Consider the following 21,450-nt stretch of genomic DNA (forward strand, 5'->3'; position numbering starts at 1 on the left):
GCCCGCCCGCCCGCCCGCCATGCCTTTTCCCTTTTTCCTATTATTATTATTATTATTATTCTTATTTATTATTAATGTGTTTGAGAAAGAGCCAAAAAAAAAAAAATCAAAATAGAGGTAAAAAATTCCATCCACTGTTAGAGAGAGAAACGACTAACATTTCTAGTATAGAAACCTCTCTCTAATATATTCATTTTAAAATTGTGAGATTGACAACAATATATAACGAGTTTAGGCTATTACAAAAAATAGTATTAGAGCCAGACACCGACCAATGTGCTAGCAAGTAAGTGGGCTCTCAATAGGGGTGAATTGTGCGATCTCACATCGGTTGGAGAGGGGAACAAAACATTTCTTATAAAAACGTGAAAACCTCTTCCTAAAAGACGCGTTTTAAAACCGCGAAACTAATGACGATGCGTAACGAAGCGAAGCGAATAATATCTATTAACGATGGGCTTGAGCGGTTACAAATCAGATCACACAGTGGCTGCCCCGGGATAGGTATGGATTTACAAATATTACATTGGATGTTTCTTTTATTTCTTCAATTAACTTAGACCTGGGTTGTAAAATACATGCTGCACTGCACAGAGCCAATAAACAGCTCAGGCGTTCTCCCCTCTGCACAAACTTTGATTTTTGGAGTGACAGAAGAGCACGGGAAAGTGCTCTTCAGATCAAAACACCGGATGAACTGAGTGCAAGGCTCTTTGAGATGGGTCGAGAACCATATTATAGCATGAATTTCGATCTACATTACCATTCAAACTGGGAAGATCATTGAGTTTGCAAGCTGTATTCAAGAGATGAATCTACCTCACACTTCACGTCTCCACAAACTCCATAAACTGTTCCAAAAATGTGGTCATCCACTTCAATACCTTCAGCCTGCATTCGATACATGAGCTTTAACGCTTCTCGGCACAGACCGTTCCGAGCATAACACAAGATCATGGCCTTCCACGAAACCAAATTCCTCTCTGGCATGCTGTCGAAAACTTGAGAAGCTTCGGTTACGTACCCACATTTTGCATACATGTAGATCAGTGCACTTCCCACAAAAACGTTGGACACTGCAGATGTTTTATTTGCAGACGAGTGGATCAATCTCCCCTGGAGGATGGCTTCCATCTTGGCACACGCTTTTAAAGCCGATGAATAGGTAAACGAATTTGGTTCAACTCCTTCCTCTATCATGTTTTCTAGAAACTCGAGAGCCTCGGACTCGTGCCCAAGATGAGCACATCCAGAAATGATGGCCGTCCAGGAGACCACATCTCTAAGAGGCATCTGCTGAAGAACCATGGAGGCCTTAGGTTGATTCCTACATTTACAGTAGAACCAGACTAGAGTGCTTCCTATGTGTAGATTAGTCTGAAATGAGTTTTTTACAATCTGGGCATGAACTTCCCTCCCAGTCAACGAAGCCCCGATCGAGCCACAAGCACGGAGAATGCTTACAATGGTCAAGTCATTGGCAGGAACCCTCTGCTTATTCATCAACCTAAATAGGTTAACAGCCTCCTCACCGAGCCCCTCCCGTGCGTAACCAGCTATGATCGATGTCCACGTAACCGTGTTTCTATTCCTCATTTCGTCGAATACTTCTCTAGAATCCGCCAAACTCCCGCTCTTGGCATACATATCAACCAAGGAAGACCCAACAAAAACATCATTCTTGATTATTTTTTTAATTACCAAACCATGTAACTGTTTCCCAATCTTCAACTCCCTCTCTTCTCCACAAGCCTTAAGAACACTACATACAGAAAACTCATTTGGTAGAAATCCATCGCTTAGCATTTTTGAAAACATTGAAATTGCCTCTCGTCCAAGCCCTTGCTGGGAACAAGAAGTAATCATGGAAGTCCAACAAACAATATCCCGCTTAGGCATATGTTCAAATGCAACAAATGCACTGGAAATATCTTTACATTGTGCATAAAAGTAAACAATGGCACTATCAACAATCAAATTCCCCCAATTACCTTTCACAATGGCGCCATGGATTTGCCTCCCAAGCTCAAAATCCAACCTTTTAGCACACAAGTTCAAGATACAAACAAACATCTTCCCATTCGCTCGCACCCCGCTCCTGACCGAATCACCGAACAATCCTAAAGCTTCATCAGTCAAATCAAAATCAATATATCCATTAATAATAGCCGTCCAGGTCACAACACTCCTCATTGGCATTTCATCGAACACCCTTCTAGCATCAATCAACATTCCGAATCTCAAGTAAGAACTAATCAAATTATTCCCAACATAGGTCACCAAACTTGAAAAATGTCGCAAAATGAACGCATGTATCGCCCTCAATTCCTTTACGCCACGACTTGAACGAAGCCAAGCGGCAATCAAATAGGGACTCAAGCATCCATTCACCGGCTCATTGCTGCAAGATTCGACATCGGTGCATTCTTGAGCAGTACATGTTTCCGTTGTGCAGGCGACCAGCGAAGCCCTGAACGGGTCTTTGATAAAGTTGAACCGCAAATTTGTGGGGCTTTTACAACGGTCGATACTAGTGAGGTTCCATTTGGAACAGGCACGCCGTGTGGATAGTGATATTGGCGGTGGTGGAACAGAGAAACAAGGCGGTGACTGAGAAATGGTGGCCGTTGAGATGAACGCCGGCGATAGCATAGCCGGAAACTTGTTTGAACTTCCCGCCACGGCCACAATGTTCGGCCTGAACCCTAAGCCTTGAAAAATAAGACTGTCAAGATTTCACTGGATAATTTGAAGCAGAACCGTTGGTCGGTTGGACTTCCCTCATTGGGACTCAGGGGCAAAATTGGTAACTGCCCTTGGATATTTCAAACATGGAGTTTAATTATCTTTTCTTTATTCAGAAAAAAATAAATTAAGAATAAAAATAATAAGGAAGTTGCTTAAATTTAATTATTTAATTATTATAATTCTAACCCTCCTAAGATATGCAGTTTACCCTTTTAAACCCTAACAAAGGTTCTGCATCCACGTTCGAGAATGGAGCTCCGTTGCGCAACTCTTCAGGCCTCATTCTCTTTCTCTATCAGAGGCAAAACTCTTCCTCATGGAGACGCCTCCGCCGCCTGCTCTTCCTCCTCGTCCTCGGTTTCCAGAATTACAGCTCGGAGCTTCTCCTTGGGTTCAAAAAGTAGAGGTAAGGTGACTAACTCTGAACTTTGATAAGTTTCCGATGTGTCGCGAAGACTAAATCATGAGATTGATAACTCTGTATACTTCAGATTATTGCTCAATTCTTTCAATTTCAGTCGGTTGTTAAAAAGGGGAGCGTCGAGGAAAAGGATAGAGATTTTGATTATGTGCACTTATCGCATGCTGTTCATTATATGTCTGAACTATTAAAGACTTAGATATATGGTTCTTAAGAATTAATTGAACGGAGAACCGAGACGTGGAAATTCAGCCATAAATATATGTATTCGTGCCTATAGCTATTAGATGCCGAATATCTGTTGTTCAAGTTATTGATTCCTGATCGTTTGTGTTTCAAGCTTCGTATTGAGTTAGCTTACCAGTCACAAAGTGATATTAGTATGTATTGGTTGAAATTTTAGGAACTTTTTATTTTGCAATATCTTCGAAGTTCGTTGTTCATTAACATACAGTTAAGTATCAGTAATTCTGTTGAATAGCAGGGTTCCCCTCACTGACGTGGCGAGTTAGACTGAAGAAATCATCATCTTCTGCCGTTGTCAGAGGTGGGAGTGAAGAACCTAGTCATTGCAGTACAGATACTCTTGATTCTTCGAATACCACTCCTGATGATTCAGTAAGAGATGTTCAAAATGCAAAAAGTGACGTTGAATGCTTGGATCAGCATAAAATGACCAAAGTGTGCGACAAGCTTATTGAAGTCTTCCTGATCGACAAGCCAACTCCAACAGATTGGAGACGGTTAATTGCTTTCAGTAAGACTTGGGACAATATCCGGCCCCATTTCTTTAGGAGGTGCCAAGATCGAGCTGCCTCTGAGGATGATCCTGGTATGAGGCATAAGCTACTCCGGCTTGGAAGAAAGCTGAAAGAGGTATGTTTAGGATTAAAGAGAAAACATGGTAAAAAATTGAACCTGATAACGGCAGACCTTGTTTCTATAAAATAATTTGTTCTGCAAATAGGAAGAGTAGAAACTAACACTTTGTTTGCAAATGAGGTTAGTCATCAGTTCTGTTGCTGTAAAAGGCACAGAGGATCTGTTGGTGTGCTGGTCAAGGAAGAATTAAGATGAATTGTTGATGATAACGTGATTGTTTTATTAATCACACAGCTGCAGTGTGTCATTAATCAATCTGTTTTTTTCCCTTTATTCTTTAAAACTTTCACAGATTGATGAAGATGTGCAGAGACATAATGAACTTCTTGAAGCGGTCAGAGCAGCAGCACCATCAGAACTTGGTGAAATTATTTCTAGGCGTCGTAAAGATTTTACAAAAGAATTCTTTGTGCATCTTCACACGGTGGCTGAATCTTATTATGCTGATCCGGCCGAGCAAAATGGTAATACTAATACTGCATACACTTTTCAAGTTCGGTAGCGAATAAATGGCTTCCTAAGTGGCTGAGAAGTATAATTTAGGAAGCAAATATCTCTCTGAAGCAAGTCTTGAGTATAGTGTCCTCATTAGCACAGTCTTTTTTTTTTTTTTTTNAACAAAACAAGAACATAATAAGAACTTCTTTTTTTTTTTTTTTTTTTTTTGTTTCCTTTCCAACCAAGGAAACTTTATGGGGGTCTCTTTTTTATTTTAAAGTTTATGAATGCTATTTTCTTTCTTTAGTGAGCGTCCTACTTTTCTTTTATGTATATATAAGATATCGTATTGACATGGATGAAATGATATTTTTCCCCCTCATATTTCAATTGATAAGCTTTGGCGAAGCTTGGGAATTCCTGCCTAGCTGCTGTGCAAGCATACGATGCTGCAACTGAAAACATTGAAGCACTGAATGCTGCAGAGTTGAAATTCCAGGATATCATCAATTCTCCAACTTTAGATGCAGCTTGTAGAAAGATAGACAGTTTGGCAGAGAAAAACCAACTTGATTCTGCATTAGTATTGATGATTTCAAAAGCTTGGTCAGCAGCAAAGGAGTCGAATATGATGAAAGATGAGGTAGTGCATTTGCTACCCTTGCTGTTTTCCTTTGATGCGAACATGTGGCTTTATGGTCTTATTTGTCTAATGTTGTTGGTTGCCATCATCTGACCGTTCAAGAAATTCCAATGACTGCGAGAAGTCCATAATTACCGAAACTTCCAATAACGAATACCGTTATCTGTTTGAATGCAATGACTACAGCTTAAGACACCAAAGTGAAAAGATACCAATTATTTCTCTTGATTTTATGAGTTTCTATGTTGGGTCCTTTGAGCAAATGGAGAAGGCACCTTCGATTGATGTACTATTGTTGCGTAATTACTTTTTGATGGTGTAAGTGTTGATATTATTTTCTCTTCATCAGGTGAAAGACATACTATACCACTTGTACGTGACAGCAAGGGGTAATCTTCAAAGATTAATGCCAAAAGAAATCAGGATTCTGAAGTATCTTCTCACAATTAAGGATCCGGAGGAGAAGCTAAGTGCTCTGAAGGATGCATTTACCCCCGGAGAAGAAGTTGAAGGACAAGATGTGGACTGCTTATACACGTATGCTTTTGGACCTTATCATTAATATTCAACGAATTAGAATATAGCCTAACTTATTATTCGTGCGAGTTACATTCATTGTCGCCATTCATTCTCATCAAAAAAGAAAGAAAGAAAGTCTTAGGGCCGTCTCTGTCGATCTCTCGATCCATCTATGTCCATCTAGTTAAGAATATGGATGTACCACCTTGGCTTTACATTTACGCACAGTGTCATTTAAGGCCTTGTATTGAATTTACTGGGTTTCTTATTCTTGTTTTTGAACACTTTTAGGACCCCAGAGAAGCTTCACACGTGGATAAAGACAGTGCTGGATGCTTATCATTTTAGTCGGGAAGGCACCCTCGTAAAGGAAGCCAGAGACCTTATGAATCCTGAGGTCATCGTTAAACTGGAGGAATTGAAGCTTCTTGTTGAGAAAAAATTCATGTGAGGTAAAACAAGGATTTGGTAGTTGGGTGTGTTGAGTTATGCATCAAAAGTTGTATACCCCATTTTCCCAGTATTGTATACCAAAAACTAATATGAATAATGGCAATATGTATTCAAGATAGTTTTGTTTTCTCCTCGGAATTAGAGTGTAGTTCAAGTGGCTTCATATTTGTTCCTTATTTTACGATCTGTTTTCTCTTATTTTCTTGAGTAGTAAGATGAGTTAACATTGCATATTCTACGAGTTGTAAATAAAAAAATAAAATAAAAAAATAAAAAAAAAATAAAAAATCTTTTAGTTTGTTAATATTAATAGACTTTGAATCTCCAAAGTATGTGTTCTTTTTTTCTTATTTTTTTATTATTATTATTATTATTTCATTTTAGCAACCATTTTGTTTCTTAATGAAAAGAAAAAAAGATTTCAACCACCATGACCATGAGCATAGTTGATTGGTAACCAAATTGTAATTGTTCTTTGAAATTGAAGATTCAAAATTTTATGCCTTCACAAATGTTGTATTAAGAGAAAATAAACCAATTCTTAGACATATTTGGGACATAAAATTCTTAGTTTAAAATTATTTCCAAACATGTTTTTAATATTCAAAATTGATTTAATGTTTCATTTACATTTTTTTTTTGGTAAATTGTGGTTTAGAGCACGATGTTAATATAATTATTTTTAAATAAAATAATTAAATATAATAAGACAGTGCATAGAGTTGATTAGGTTAATAGGTTTATGGCTGTAATTATCTGGACATTAAATCCTAACTTGTTTTTCCTTAAAAAGAATATCCATCCGTTAGTTTAATTTTATAAAGAAAAAAAAAATCCTTAAAAATCCAAATATTTTATTATTTAGAAAAATATATATCATGGAATAAACAAAGGAACCTCGACGCTGAAAGTTGAAGAGAGGAGACCCTCTAATTTAACCGATTATTTGTTTATTCGGAGAAGAAAGAAGGAAAAAAAAAAAAAAAAAAAAAAAAAANAAGAGTTCCCTTGTCCGGGCTACATTCCAGTTTCCAGACGATCTGTTCCCGCGGTTCAAGCTTTTCCCCTCCTGGCTCGACCGCGAAATGCGAACTTAAGATCATTGATCTGAAAATTAGAGCATAATCATCTGATCTATTTCCTCCGAGTAGCATGATTACAAATTGATCGACGATGAATCGGAAATTTTGCAACTGCGCTATCTGTGAGAATTCAAATCAGGCTTCCATTTGCATCGGTTGCGTGAATCACAGGTATGGAGGTTCTTTTAAGACTCTAATTGAGTTCCCTGCTTGACTCGAGGTGACGTTTGTTGTACTCATCCTTTTGGTTTCAATTTCCCGGCAGATTGAATGACTACAACTCTACTTTAAAATCATTGAGAGCTCGACGGGATTTGTTATATTCGAGGTTGAGTGACGTGCTTGTGGCAAAGGTTTGGTGGTGCTCATGCTTGATTGTCGCTCTCTCTAATTTTCTTCTCGTTTGAGGTTTAGCTGTCGTGAATAATTTTTCTGAAACTCTTATTCCATCTTCCCGGCGAAAGAACTTTGGTGGAGTTGCGTTGCTAGAAACTGCTGACGACATGGCCGATGCTGCTGTTTTTCAATAATTCTTTTGTTATTTCACCTATTTTTACAAAGCGTTTCGATCTCATAAATATTTTTTTCGGCTTCGTGTTGTTCCATTCCTTTACTGCTGGTCCTGTGTTATTACTTATCTATGCAATGTACGTGTTGAGCAAAGTGCCTTGGTAAAAAAAAAAAAAAAAAAAAAAAAAAAAAAAAAAAANAAAAAAAAATTAATTCGTTTGACTGGTGCTTCTTAGGGGAAGGCAGACGATCAATTAAACTGGAGAGTGACTAGGAATGAGAAACTTTCGAGGTTAAGGGAGAAACTCCGACGCCGTAGAGAGCAACTCGAGCAAGGTTTCCCAACCTCCAAAAGAACTTTTGAAAGCAATCTGTTCCCTTGGATGTTTGCCAAATTATGTTACGTGCAAGTGCTTATCAAATCTAATAAATTATTTTATGCACTCAGGAAAGGCAGAGATTGAAATGACATCCTATGATCTCAAATTGAAACATGCAATGCTTGAATCGGCCCGTTCAGTGGTACTCCGTCATTTATTTATTTTCAGTTTATACTAGCTGTACTTCCTTTCCTCCCCTCTTATCTAAACATCCCATTAGCATTGTTCTTTCTTGATTTTTTGTTGCAGCTGGAAAAACAACGAGTTGAACAACTGGAGAAGGCCTATCCAGACCTTATCAGCACCAAGATTCTGGGACATGTATAACCTATGTTCCTTTTTAACATGGACATTATTTTTCTGCTGTCTTTTAATGGTCATTTCTTTCTATATATTTTTGCATAAATGTTCTGTTGTACATGTACCATTTTGTCTGCACGAACTGTTTAGGCTAAAAAACCCTGCGTGTTTGAACATATATAAATGTAGACCTACATGTCAAATTACCTCATTAAACTATTCTTTATACATAACATGGTTGGTAGTGTTTTTTTCTTTTCCCATATCAAACTATGCTTTTGTACTGAAGGTCAATGTTGTTCAAGTATTTTAAATTCTTTAGCTGGACCTCTTTCATATATGAGTCTATGATTCTTTATATGCTTCATGCAAAATTGTTCTATGGTGACAGATGGCAATCACCTCTGAACGCCTTCACAAACAATCTGTGGTTGTAAAACAAATATGCAAATTGTTTCCACAACGTCGGGTAAGCTCTTATCAGTAAGTACATTTCACTTTCTGGATGCTTAATTCATGCTACTGATTGCTGTTGGTTTTCTAATGAACCACCTTTTTTCCGTCAACAACTCGATCATTTGTTGCACGAAAGAAACTTAATTTTCTGGTAGGTGCTGCAAAATGGATTTGGATTGTCATTTCTGCTTACTCAAATCTTTCTGTTTTTCTCTTCTTTTCTTTTCATCTCGGAACTTTAGTCTCTGGTCTATTGTGAGTCATAAAGAGTTAAAAATGCTAATACACATTTCCCTGCGTTAATGCGGTGCTTCATTTCATATGAATCTGAGAATTTTTTAGAAAACTACAATTCTTAAGCTCTGCATAGCCATGAATTAAATTTTGCTGCTTGCGTATGAAATAATGCTCTCGTCTGATCATACTCAAAGCTAAAAGTGTAATCAGTTTAAGCCAATGCCTCAGACCTTTTAAAAATCTTCGGCCACATCTTCTTATTAAGAAAAGTTGCAAAATAGATAATGGGATACAAATTTTAGACAGTAGTATGAACGATCAAACTAATGACTTTGCAATTGTACTTTTCTTTTTTTCTTAAGTTTCTCAGTCCATTAATTTAAGGGAAAGAATTCATTTGGACAAGAATAGTTTTTTGTTTGCTGATGAATGCTTTGGTGTTTTCCCAAATTTGTCTACATTATATCTATGATCTTAGGTTTTAGTTCATGGAGAAAATAAAGAGGGTCCCGGTGAGCAATTTGATCAAATCTGTAATGTGAGCTTACCAAGAAGACTGGATCCCCACTCTGTTCAGCCACATGAGCTTTCAGCTTCTTTGGGGTAACTTCTTCTCTGTATGATGGTTGACTTTTGCATATTTATTGTTTTATCGTACGATACAACTCAGTTTTTGTATAAGTACGCTGCCTTAGATTCCTTTATGTTCTTCCCAGGGGGAAAATATTCGTATGGAAATCCTAGTGAATTGGAATCATAAACCCTTTGGGTATGTGAACACCTAATTCACACTAAAATTCCAAATCGATTCGATTTTAACACTAAGAATTAGGTTAGACATGGATTTCCTTAGGATCAAGCTCTTGAGACAAAGAACAAGTTCCTTTGCCCAAGATTTGAGCACTCCACAAGATTGAATGATCAATCCTACTTGAAGGTTCTTGACATGCAACTCAATACATGAATTGCAAAATTCAAGTTTTCTAGGCTAAACTTGAAAGAAGCACCAAGACTAAAATTCATTCATCATAACTTGTAAAACAACCTATGGCAAAGGTTTGGATAGCCTCCCAATGAAACCCTGATGCCACTCATCTATCATATCAAAATTACAAATTATCCCTACTTAATATATCATTATAGGATAAAATTGGAAAACAATAAAATTACGTTAAAATTATTAAATAAAATATAAATAATAATTTGACATTCTTCACTTGGTTCATACCTATAAATTATTAAAGTTACTCTCAATTGTTAAGGGCTTCTTTCTGCATTCAACTATAATTGCATGTTTTTTCATCTAATTGAAGTCTCCTTGGTTTTACTGGCAGATACATGGTGCAGCTTTTAAATCTTATTGTTCCAAACTTGGCTGCACCTGCACTTCACAACTCGGGTTTTGCAGTATGTGCACTTCGCTGAATTTCTATCTCTATGATTGCTTAATCAAATATTTGGCAAAAAAGAAAAAGTTGTTTCTTATCAAAGTCACTGGAAAAGTATTGTATAACTTCTTTGTCTTTTAATTGTGGGATGGTTAAAGTTGTGAATTTTTATTGATAATCTTGATGATGGTTTAATTGAACATAGGGAATTGTGGATAAGGATAACTGATAATAATGGCTACAAAATTCTTCTTTATGTTCTAGGTGTAAGGGGTTTAGTAAGTTTACAGTTATGAGATGAAATGATTTCATTGACATATCACTCAAATTTAAATTAATCATTTTTTGTTTTTCATTCTAAGTTGTTATTTGAGACACATCTCCTTTTACTTATTTTCCCTGCACAATATTGTAGGGTTCTTGTTCACGCATATGGCAAAGGAATTCATATTGGGACGCTTGTCCATCTTCGCAAAGGTAAGTTGGTTGAATTTGCGATCTGCATTGCCAAGTCTTGGTAACTTTTTGACTGAAAGTGATGAATTTTGCAGCAATGAGTATCCACTTTTTATACCACGTCAAAACTATTGTTCAACAAGTGGGGAAAATTCATGGTCTGATAAAAGCTCTAGTAACTTTGGTGTTGCTTCATTGGAATCAGAGAGGAAACCACATTTAAGTTCACTAGAAAATAAGAGCTTCAATTATTCCTCCGCTTCTGCACATTCAATTGAAACACACAAGGATTTGCAGACAGGGATTGCCCTCCTCAAGAAAAGTGTAGCATGTATCACCGCATACTGCTATAACTCTCTTTATTTAGACGTTCCTTCTGAAGCTTCTACTTTTGAAGCATTTGCTAAATTATTGGCTACTCTTTCTTCATCCAAGGAAGTGCGTTCTGTTTTTTCCCTCAAAATGGCTTCGTCCAGGTATTTCCATCCATTTTTCACTTTTAAGCCTCTCCCTGACATTTGAAATTTCATCACTATGTTTTGTTTGGTGTATGAGAAATGAAAAAATGTTTTTATATAGATAATTTTTTTTTTGTCATACGGCTTACCCTGATAGACATGGTTATATCTTCTGCATTCAAGGTCACCTAAGCACGTTCAGAAGCTGAACAAATCTGCATGGAACGTGAATTCCATTTCATCCAGCATGCTGCTAGAGAGTGCACATTCACAAATAATGGTATGAATTTGCAACTTGATGTCGATTTATGTTTCTTGCATCAATAAGTTATTGGTTTCATTATTTACTCTTTCCCCCATCATCTGTTATTAAAGAATCTGACCGTTTTAAATCAATGGAAACTGTCATTACTGTTTCCCTACCTTTAANTGCTAATACACATTTCCCTGCGTTAATGCGGTGCTTCATTTCATATGAATCTGAGAATTTTTTAGAAAACTACAATTCTTAAGCTCTGCATAGCCATGAATTAAATTTTGCTGCTTGCGTATGAAATAATGCTCTCGTCTGATCATACTCAAAGCTAAAAGTGTAATCAGTTTAAGCCAATGCCTCAGACCTTTTAAAAATCTTCGGCCACATCTTCTTATTAAGAAAAGTTGCAAAATAGATAATGGGATACAAATTTTAGACAGTAGTATGAACGATCAAACTAATGACTTTGCAATTGTACTTTTCTTTTTTTCTTAAGTTTCTCAGTCCATTAATTTAAGGGAAAGAATTCATTTGGACAAGAATAGTTTTTTGTTTGCTGATGAATGCTTTGGTGTTTTCCCAAATTTGTCTACATTATATCTATGATCTTAGGTTTTAGTTCATGGAGAAAATAAAGAGGGTCCCGGTGAGCAATTTGATCAAATCTGTAATGTGAGCTTACCAAGAAGACTGGATCCCCACTCTGTTCAGCCACATGAGCTTTCAGCTTCTTTGGGGTAACTTCTTCTCTGTATGATGGTTGACTTTTGCATATTTATTGTTTTATCGTACGATACAACTCAGTTTTTGTATAAGTACGCTGCCTTAGATTCCTTTATGTTCTTCCCAGGGGGAAAATATTCGTATGGAAATCCTAGTGAATTGGAATCATAAACCCTTTGGGTATGTGAACACCTAATTCACACTAAAATTCCAAATCGATTCGATTTTAACACTAAGAATTAGGTTAGACATGGATTTCCTTAGGATCAAGCTCTTGAGACAAAGAACAAGTTCCTTTGCCCAAGATTTGAGCACTCCACAAGATTGAATGATCAATCCTACTTGAAGGTTCTTGACATGCAACTCAATACATGAATTGCAAAATTCAAGTTTTCTAGGCTAAACTTGAAAGAAGCACCAAGACTAAAATTCATTCATCATAACTTGTAAAACAACCTATGGCAAAGGTTTGGATAGCCTCCCAATGAAACCCTGATGCCACTCATCTATCATATCAAAATTACAAATTATCCCTACTTAATATATCATTATAGGATAAAATTGGAAAACAATAAAATTACGTTAAAATTATTAAATAAAATATAAATAATAATTTGACATTCTTCACTTGGTTCATACCTATAAATTATTAAAGTTACTCTCAATTGTTAAGGGCTTCTTTCTGCATTCAACTATAATTGCATGTTTTTTCATCTAATTGAAGTCTCCTTGGTTTTACTGGCAGATACATGGTGCAGCTTTTAAATCTTATTGTTCCAAACTTGGCTGCACCTGCACTTCACAACTCGGGTTTTGCAGTATGTGCACTTCGCTGAATTTCTATCTCTATGATTGCTTAATCAAATATTTGGCAAAAAAGAAAAAGTTGTTTCTTATCAAAGTCACTGGAAAAGTATTGTATAACTTCTTTGTCTTTTAATTGTGGGATGGTTAAAGTTGTGAATTTTTATTGATAATCTTGATGATGGTTTAATTGAACATAGGGAATTGTGGATAAGGATAACTGATAATAATGGCTACAAAATTCTTCTTTATGTTCTAGGTGTAAGGGGTTTAGTAAGTTTACAGTTATGAGATGAAATGATTTCATTGACATATCACTCAAATTTAAATTAATCATTTTTTGTTTTTCATTCTAAGTTGTTATTTGAGACACATCTCCTTTTACTTATTTTCCCTGCACAATATTGTAGGGTTCTTGTTCACGCATATGGCAAAGGAATTCATATTGGGACGCTTGTCCATCTTCGCAAAGGTAAGTTGGTTGAATTTGCGATCTGCATTGCCAAGTCTTGGTAACTTTTTGACTGAAAGTGATGAATTTTGCAGCAATGAGTATCCACTTTTTATACCACGTCAAAACTATTGTTCAACAAGTGGGGAAAATTCATGGTCTGATAAAAGCTCTAGTAACTTTGGTGTTGCTTCATTGGAATCAGAGAGGAAACCACATTTAAGTTCACTAGAAAATAAGAGCTTCAATTATTCCTCCGCTTCTGCACATTCAATTGAAACACACAAGGATTTGCAGACAGGGATTGCCCTCCTCAAGAAAAGTGTAGCATGTATCACCGCATACTGCTATAACTCTCTTTATTTAGACGTTCCTTCTGAAGCTTCTACTTTTGAAGCATTTGCTAAATTATTGGCTACTCTTTCTTCATCCAAGGAAGTGCGTTCTGTTTTTTCCCTCAAAATGGCTTCGTCCAGGTATTTCCATCCATTTTTCACTTTTAAGCCTCTCCCTGACATTTGAAATTTCATCACTATGTTTTGTTTGGTGTATGAGAAATGAAAAAATGTTTTTATATAGATAATTTTTTTTTTGTCATACGGCTTACCCTGATAGACATGGTTATATCTTCTGCATTCAAGGTCACCTAAGCACGTTCAGAAGCTGAACAAATCTGCATGGAACGTGAATTCCATTTCATCCAGCATGCTGCTAGAGAGTGCACATTCACAAATAATGGTATGAATTTGCAACTTGATGTCGATTTATGTTTCTTGCATCAATAAGTTATTGGTTTCATTATTTACTCTTTCCCCCATCATCTGTTATTAAAGAATCTGACCGTTTTAAATCAATGGAAACTGTCATTACTGTTTCCCTACCTTTAAAGATGACTCTCATTTGGATTGTATACCTTGGTTATTTCAAGTTTGGTGGAAAATTTTTACACCTTTACATGTGCACAAGGTTAAAAAATCGTAGAAAATTGTACACCCTTACACTAGTTTAGGAGAAGAGAAAGTCCGATAGCGGGGTAGGGGAGGTGTTCGGTAGAAGAGTAATAGACAGAGGAGAACATTAGGAAAGAATGGTGATGGGTTGGCTTGATGATAGAAACTGGCAGGTTAATGTTCTTTAGAGGATAGGGGCCTTATTTAGATGATCTGGAGGGAAACAGAAAAGTTTTACTTGCTAACAGATGGTGGTAAGGTTAGAGCTTTGTGACTGTAAAGTTTTAAGTGGCTTTATCTTGGAGTTCCCTTTCAGATGCTTGTGTTAGCTCTCTATTTATTATTTGACTTCCAACTAAGTGTGTTTTTGTTATTGGTTGCTAAGATTTCTTTTGTCATTCCATTTGTTTAAGGTAATGGTTTTACTTTCTCTAAAATAAAAATATAAAAAAAAAAGGTTCATACCACGAAGCGGGAAGCGAGTTGATAACCTGGATAAGCTAAAAAAGAGGGTCTAAAGGAGAACATAAAATAGGACTGTAGATCTCCTCTGTTGTCCCTAGGGGACTCAAACCTATGTTATGTTCAGTTTCATTTTACGGATGCACTATTTTCATTATTCAACCTCTTATCTTAGCAAATGATTATACTCTGTCTGCGTATCTGCATTAAGGTCTTGGTTTTGTTATTTCCTTTTGTGTCTTAATGCAGAAAACCAATTATGAGAGTAACCATCCAAGTTCTGCTTCGAGTTATCTTTATGCCACTGAATTTTCTGATGCCAGAAAGAATGATTCCACCATTGAAGGGTGGGACCTCATAGAACATCCAACTTTTCCTCCTCCGCCTTCCCAAGCTGAAGACATTGAGCATTGGACTCGTGCAATGTTCATCGATGCCACCAAACTGTAATTTAATGGGTAACTAAACTAACACTGCCGCTTTTAGTTTCTTTAAGTTGCCACCAAGTGATGCTATTTCAGCTCATTTAAATATAAACAAACACCAAGTGATGCAAAATAGAGTAGTTTTGCATTGCATTACCTCCAACCTCTCCAGCATTAACCCCATTCTTTTATTAAATCTTTTAACCTTTTGTAGTCCATGTAATATTATCATTTTCAGAAACTCAATACACATTCCCTTGTTCTTCTACGATTATAATAAGATTTGGTATCACAACAGGCATATGGAGATAACGCGAGAAAGAGAAGCACTTGGAACTACCCGATGTGTGATCTTCTTTCAACCTGTAATTACGGAGACTTCAAAAGGTGTACATCCCTGAACATATTTATGTTTAGAACTTCTATTATTTCATCATCTTATCTGGATTTATTTACACTTAGGATAACCCATCGCTATTCCATCACCATCTTCTTAGATATTGGAAAGACAAGGAGTTGGCTTGTGGGGATGTTCTTCAAATGTATATAGAAATTGGCCTTCTAAGTTAAGTTAGCTCATTCCCATTGATGGTGATGACTTTATTAGGAGGTTGAAACACCCACCCATCCACTCCACAAAATTGATTTCACCGAACACAAATTCTAATATAAGAAAATTTCGCGGTTCATAAAATGTTGCAACTGGAATTAGCACGCACTTGATATCATAGAAACCTCTGCCTTTCTAGACAACGTTGAATTGAACAAAGGAACTTTAACATAAACTATCAGCTTACAAACGCTACGATACTACTAGGATAGCGGTTGCTTTGTTTAAGTTAAATTGGCTCAGCAATGTGTGTTGAGAGCTTTTAGTCTCCGAAAGGTACAAGAAAATGGAATCAGTGTCATTGGTTTGGAAAGATAATTAGAAACTTGCTTGCGTAGTTCGCATATTTCTTGATTGGATTTCCCCTTTTTACTTCTTTCTCTTCTTTGGTGGTGGGAGGGTTTCTTCATCGTCTTCTCCTTCAAAGGTGTCTTCCTCTACGTCTTCTTCATCGAAATCCTCTTCGTCTTCTTTATTGTCTTCATCATTCTCTTCGCTTCCACCGTCGTCGTGGTCGTCGTCATCTTCATCCCCACCACCATCACCACTGTTCTCACTTCCACCATCCCCGTTATCGTTGCTAGCTTCTTCCCCTCCATTAGCACCATCTTTAGTGGGAGCATTTTTACCATCTTCTCCATTTTCAAGTGCATCTTGTTCATCTCCGTGTTCGTTATCACTGTCGTTATTCTGATTTTCATTTTCTCCTCCAGTCTGACGTTTCCCGGAAGTGAATTTCCTTTTCTTGTTGAATACAGCAATGGCATCCATCTCATTCGGAACCAGGAACTAGATGATGAAAAATGAATTTGAATCACGCCAGAAAGATATGCTCCATCAGCGAGTTAAACCAAATACAAGAAAGAGCAACTACTGTGGGTCACCAAAAAATAGGAACAAGGATGACAAGAATGAATAAAAAAGAAATATTAAACAGTAACTCCGGAAACCGGTGCATTGCCCCTGCATGTGATTCCTTCCTTAGTGGCCTCAATAAAGCCAGATGGGGGAGGAAAGGCACTGTTGAGCCACAAATTATATAGATATAAAACAAAATTGCAGGGTATCAAGGTATAATAACCATATTACTTTCTTAAATTTAGGATGAACGCACTAGGATTGATTGGTTAGGTCGTCTGCAGAAGACTTCCGCATCAGTCTTGAAGTACATGTATATTATGATGCATTGCACCATGCATACCCAACATTTCTAGAAATGTACATTTTATTCGAAGGGTTGGACTCTATGGAATCCCACCCCAAACGATGCAGAAATTCCCGGTTTATACAGGGTTCAAGGTGGGGATTCCCTGTATACATATAGGTAGAGTTTCTAAAGCAATTGTAATCTCCATTCTACTTTTTGGAACCTTCAATCTCCCTCATCCCAATTCATAGCAACATTTTACTTTACAAAATTCATACTATTACAATAATATTCAAGTTAGAAATTAGGTTGTATATTTTTTTTAATTGTTAGTTGTTATATTCAAATTTGAATTTGAGATTTTTTTACCATTTTTTATGAAGACTATTGAAAGTTTGAAAACCTTAAAATAACTATTTAAAAAAATATATTAAATGGGGAAAAAGTTTACAGGATAAAATGATCCCACAAAACTAAATTAACTTTGAAAAGTTTATTTCTTGAAATTCAAATTCTAAACGTTGCTGTATTTAAGAACCCAACATATATTAACATTCATTGTTTGTGAATTCAAATAATGATTTTATTATCAAGTTTTACGTAATTAAATGTAGTACAATCCTTAATCTATAAATATAAGATTTAAGAAAAAGGCGAAATCCTTAATCTATAAATATAAGATTTAAGAAAAAGGCGAAATAAATACTCGTAATGTGTGTGAAAATTTTCAATTTTGTTTATATTCTATTTCTTTTTATTATTAACTATCATCCTTTAAATATAGATTTTCCCCATTCGAGTCCTTGCTAGCTTTGTAAATTAAAGTTCATTGAAAATATAAAAATGTTTTTATCAAATTAAAAAAAATGTTTTTATCAAATTAAACTACTGACTAAAGAGAGTTTTTCATGAAAACAAGAACTTAGCAGCACGTTATTGACTTATAATTTACTCATCTCATGTTATTGTTATTATTAATATTATTATTACTTTGTTATTTTGAGTTAACAGTATATGAAGTTTAGGAGGATTCTAAATCTTTGACCACGAAAATAATCATTTTAAAGTTAGTTTCATTTAAATAAATCAACTTCAACAAATATTATAGAATATTTTAATCAGTGAGAAACAAATTTAAGATAAAAATTTATATTTAAACAAAAAAAATCAAAATACTAGCTAAATTCATAAAAAAAATTATTCATACTTTTGTCTTAAAAAAAAACTTTCAAAAGTTTGAATGAAAACTTTAAATTTTAATGAAGTTAAAAGAAATAACGTTTAACATCATGGTTAATTTTAAATAAAAATTGTTAATACTTTCATATAACCTTTCTACTTTGAAAAGTATTAAGAAAAGTATATCAATGGAGTTTAAAAAGTTTTATAAATGCTCTTAAACTTTTTTTAAAAAGTTCAATATCCATTAGTACGACTTTTAAAAAATATTCATGAACTTTTAAGTATAGTATTAACACGTTCAAGATTTATAGAAAAATATAAATTGTCAATATATGAACAAAAAAACGTACCCTTATACCTCATAGATCATCTATCTCTTCAATTTCAAAAATACTTTCAATAAAATCTTTTAAAACAATTTTCTAAAAATTTAAGGACATTTGAAAGTTCACATTTTTTTTTTTTTTTAAAGAGGTTAAACCACTCATAGATCAACTATTCTCTTCAATTTTAAGAATACTTACAATAAAATCTTTAAAACATTTTTCTAAAAATTTAAGGGCAGTTCTCATACATTTTTAAGAATATTTTTTAAACAGTATTTACAACTAATTGTAAGGTATTTTTTCAATTTTTTAAAAATGGAAGTGTATTATTTTAAAAATTCAAAGGTTTAAACAAAGTATTTCTCACTTTTAAAAGGAAAAAAAACGTTTGCAAAAACATTTAAATACCAAAGGACAAAACAACTTTGGGAGTCTCATCTTTCGTGAAATAACTAGAGTATAAATAAGACAAAAATATGATTTACACTTCAGGAATGGTTCAACTTCCATTTTAATCTTTTAAATTTTAAGTTTGTTATACTTTTATCTTCCAACTTTAAGAAAAAAGTTGATTTTGAACTTAATTTTTCTAATGTTTATTCTAATTTGCTCCAGTTCTTAAACTTCTAAAAAGTAACTATTTTAATTTTGATATCAATTTATCCGTCTCAAATCTGTTTTTTTTTCTAATAATATATGTCTTTTAACTTATTCAGGTTGAAATGTTGTTTCTATTACTATGTCAATATATCATTAAATGATTGAATTAAAGAACATCATTAACCTAATAAATTAAAATAAAAGTAAGACTAAAATCTTTTTTTTTTTTTTTTTTTTAAGTATATAAACTAAAAAACTTAACAAATTTTGAGGTGAAACAAGTTTGAGTTTTAAGAATAAAATAAAATTTTAAAANACCATAGAATTTAAACCTTAACATCGTCCTCGCGAGATGTCGACTTTCGTATCGTAAAAACAATTCAAAAGGTATTATTCTGATTTCAAATCATTTTCGGTTTCTAACCTTTCCTAAAAAAAAAAAATCAAAAGCTCATAAAAAATGGAAGAAAATAGAATACTCGAAAACAGAATCAATATGCCAAACACGATCACTAACGAAGTTGAAAGAACAAAGAGCAGTAACTTCACCTGAGACGAAGCAAGCAACTCGGCCATAGCGACGAGGCCAAGCAGCGTGGCCGAAGTGCTTCCGGCGCACGCTAGCAGCAAACGCTGATGAACAGAAGAAGTTGCGGTCTCCATTGTTGTACGGTCCAGAGAACCTGCAAACAAAGAGAACGCAAAAACAACGTACACAGTTAGATCTACTCGAAATCCAGTCGAAGCAACCGCGATACCATAAAAGAAAACAGTCAAACTCGTAAAACAAAGAAACAAGAGGAAAACGAAGATTCAGGCAGAATAAAAAACCTAGAATCATTTCTTACAGATCTGAAAACCTAATTAGTAAGACATAGAAAAAGGAAGAAGAAGAAGAAGAAGAAGAAAACGAAGACGAAGAAAATAGAGAAGAACGTAGGCGAGAAGTACCTGAAGTGCAGCAAGAAAAGCTGAGCGAGGCAAGAAGTTTTCAGGAAAAAACTGAAAGAAAACGAGAGAGAAAACAGCGGGAAAGAAGGAATAAAGAGAAAATGAAGAATCGNTATTGTGAATCGAAAAAGAAAAATGAAGAGAGTGTGACAGTGTGAGTGAGTTTTGAATTTGCGACGTGTTTTATTTAGAGCCGTCGGATTTGATCGCGTTGGAGAGAGCGAGAAGATGAGGGTTAAGGAGTTTATGAGCATGGATGGAGGTGATGGTGGGAATAGAATAAGAGCATCAAATTGTTAGGACTTTATTTTTCATATAGAATATATTCTTCCTATCCTTTCATATCCTAAAACATCTCCTGTTTTTATGTAATTACTCCTTCCTTCTTATTACTCCTTTATACCACACCTCAGAATTATCCCCATTTTAAAATGATTTTAAAAAATATTAAACACACCTGAACTTCTTTATTTATTAAAAAAAGTGTACTAATTTTATAAAAGTTGTTTCCTTATACTTTTATTTCTGAGAAAGCGTCTATTTCAAGCTGCGGCGTCAACTGCATATGGACAGAAAAAGAAAAGTGGTTAGGTGTGGGGACATTTCTATTACATAAATTTCTCTACTAAATCTCCAAGCCCATTACCAGCTGGCCCGGCCCATTCCTAACCATTGGGCCGAAGATGGCCCATCTTTTCGTTTCCAAGTCATGGAGCATACCCATAGATGTGTGAACTTATTAACGGGCTTGGATAATTTTAAAATATATATATATATATATATATATATAATATTATTGTGCTGATTAAACTATTTCAACTATTTTTTAAAATTAAGAATTGAATTATGAAAATGATGATTTAAATAAAATAAAAAGGCAATAATTTTGTGGGGGGATTGAAAGGGATGGATTTATTTATAAATTAGGGTTTTGGGTGGCAAATGCATCACTCTTAACTTTAACATTAAAAGGTTTGCTCCCTTTTTCCCTCCCTTTTTCTCTTTTGCTTTATTTTGTTTCTTTGGATGCATTACCTTACCTTACCTTATGTGTCTTCTCTTCCTATCTCTAACTTACTCAATTATTTGGCTCTTCCTTAAGTAAGAATCAATCTAAACTTTTTTATTATTTTTTTATTTTTTTATTTTATATATAAATAAAGGTTTTTTTTTTTTTTTTTTTTTTTTTTTT

General features: G+C 34.9%; 4 protein-coding genes across 6 annotated transcripts; 2 read left to right on the forward strand and 2 right to left on the reverse strand.

Moving 5' to 3' along the window:
• Nucleotides 1-421: 421 nt before the first annotated feature.
• Nucleotides 422-2,813, reverse strand: LOC111808309 (pentatricopeptide repeat-containing protein At4g18520, chloroplastic-like). Its single transcript, XM_023694215.1, has one exon. The coding sequence runs from the start codon at nucleotides 2,650-2,652 to the stop codon at nucleotides 781-783; it is 1,872 nt and encodes a 623-aa protein (XP_023549983.1). The 5' UTR covers nucleotides 2,653-2,813; the 3' UTR covers nucleotides 422-780.
• A 133-nt stretch (nucleotides 2,814-2,946) lies between these two features.
• LOC111809257 (uncharacterized protein At4g37920-like) lies at nucleotides 2,947-6,267 on the forward strand. Of its 2 annotated transcripts, none has more exons than XM_023695682.1 (6): nucleotides 2,947-3,154; nucleotides 3,651-4,045; nucleotides 4,344-4,515; nucleotides 4,888-5,132; nucleotides 5,482-5,669; nucleotides 5,943-6,267. In XM_023695682.1, exons 1-6 carry the CDS (start codon nucleotides 2,998-3,000, stop codon nucleotides 6,100-6,102), a joined length of 1,317 nt encoding a protein of 438 aa, XP_023551450.1. In that variant the 5' UTR covers nucleotides 2,947-2,997; the 3' UTR covers nucleotides 6,103-6,267. The 2 variants fall into 2 exon arrangements, with proteins under 2 accessions (XP_023551450.1, XP_023551451.1); XM_023695683.1 differs by having other exon boundaries at nucleotides 3,654-4,045.
• Nucleotides 6,268-7,105: 838 nt separating this feature from the next.
• LOC111808299 lies at nucleotides 7,106-16,029 on the forward strand. The gene is made up of 13 exons (XM_023694197.1): nucleotides 7,106-7,357; nucleotides 7,452-7,539; nucleotides 7,933-8,032; nucleotides 8,145-8,218; nucleotides 8,326-8,397; nucleotides 8,768-8,845; nucleotides 9,548-9,672; nucleotides 10,404-10,476; nucleotides 10,873-10,934; nucleotides 11,009-11,389; nucleotides 11,555-11,651; nucleotides 15,267-15,475; nucleotides 15,741-16,029. The coding sequence occupies exons 1-12, from the start codon at nucleotides 7,278-7,280 to the stop codon at nucleotides 15,465-15,467; spliced, it is 1,431 nt and encodes a 476-aa protein (XP_023549965.1). The 5' UTR covers nucleotides 7,106-7,277; the 3' UTR covers nucleotides 15,468-15,475; nucleotides 15,741-16,029.
• Nucleotides 16,030-16,138: 109 nt separating this feature from the next.
• On the reverse strand, nucleotides 16,139-20,364 carry LOC111808300 (uncharacterized protein DDB_G0290685-like). Of its 2 annotated transcripts, none has more exons than XM_023694199.1 (3): nucleotides 20,259-20,364; nucleotides 19,857-19,990; nucleotides 16,139-16,841 (listed from the first exon to the last, which is right to left on the reverse strand). In XM_023694199.1, the coding sequence occupies exons 2-3, from the start codon at nucleotides 19,968-19,970 to the stop codon at nucleotides 16,422-16,424; spliced, it is 534 nt and encodes a 177-aa protein (XP_023549967.1). In that variant the 5' UTR covers nucleotides 19,971-19,990; nucleotides 20,259-20,364; the 3' UTR covers nucleotides 16,139-16,421. The 2 variants fall into 2 exon arrangements, with proteins under 2 accessions (XP_023549967.1, XP_023549966.1); XM_023694198.1 differs by lacking the exon at nucleotides 20,259-20,364 and adding an exon at nucleotides 20,139-20,163.
• Nucleotides 20,365-21,450: the final 1,086 nt, after the last annotated feature.

The sequence above is a fragment of the Cucurbita pepo genome, chromosome LG13 (genome assembly GCF_002806865.2).
Source record: "Cucurbita pepo subsp. pepo cultivar mu-cu-16 chromosome LG13, ASM280686v2, whole genome shotgun sequence".
NCBI lineage: Eukaryota > Viridiplantae > Streptophyta > Magnoliopsida > Cucurbitales > Cucurbitaceae > Cucurbita > Cucurbita pepo.

Coding starts and splice junctions, on each gene's coding strand:
- LOC111808309 (XM_023694215.1), bottom strand. CDS start 2,652: ATGCTATCGCCGGCGTTCATCTCAACGGCCACCATTTCTCAGTCACCG.
- LOC111809257 (XM_023695682.1), top strand. CDS start 2,998: ATGGAGCTCCGTTGCGCAACTCTTCAGGCCTCATTCTCTTTCTCTATC. Junction 3,155..3,650: donor CTTGGGTTCAAAAAGTAGAG/GTAAGGTGACTA, acceptor TCTGTTGAATAG/CAGGGTTCCCCTCACTGACG. Junction 5,133..5,481: donor CGAATATGATGAAAGATGAG/GTAGTGCATTTG, acceptor TCTCTTCATCAG/GTGAAAGACATACTATACCA.
- LOC111808299 (XM_023694197.1), top strand. CDS start 7,278: ATGAATCGGAAATTTTGCAACTGCGCTATCTGTGAGAATTCAAATCAG. Junction 8,219..8,325: donor TTGAATCGGCCCGTTCAGTG/GTACTCCGTCAT, acceptor TTTTTGTTGCAG/CTGGAAAAACAACGAGTTGA. Junction 10,935..11,008: donor GCTTGTCCATCTTCGCAAAG/GTAAGTTGGTTG, acceptor TGAATTTTGCAG/CAATGAGTATCCACTTTTTA.
- LOC111808300 (XM_023694198.1), bottom strand. Junction 16,842..19,856: donor AGTTGCTTGCTTCGTCTCAG/GTGAAGTTACTG, acceptor TTCATCATCTAG/TTCCTGGTTCCGAATGAGAT.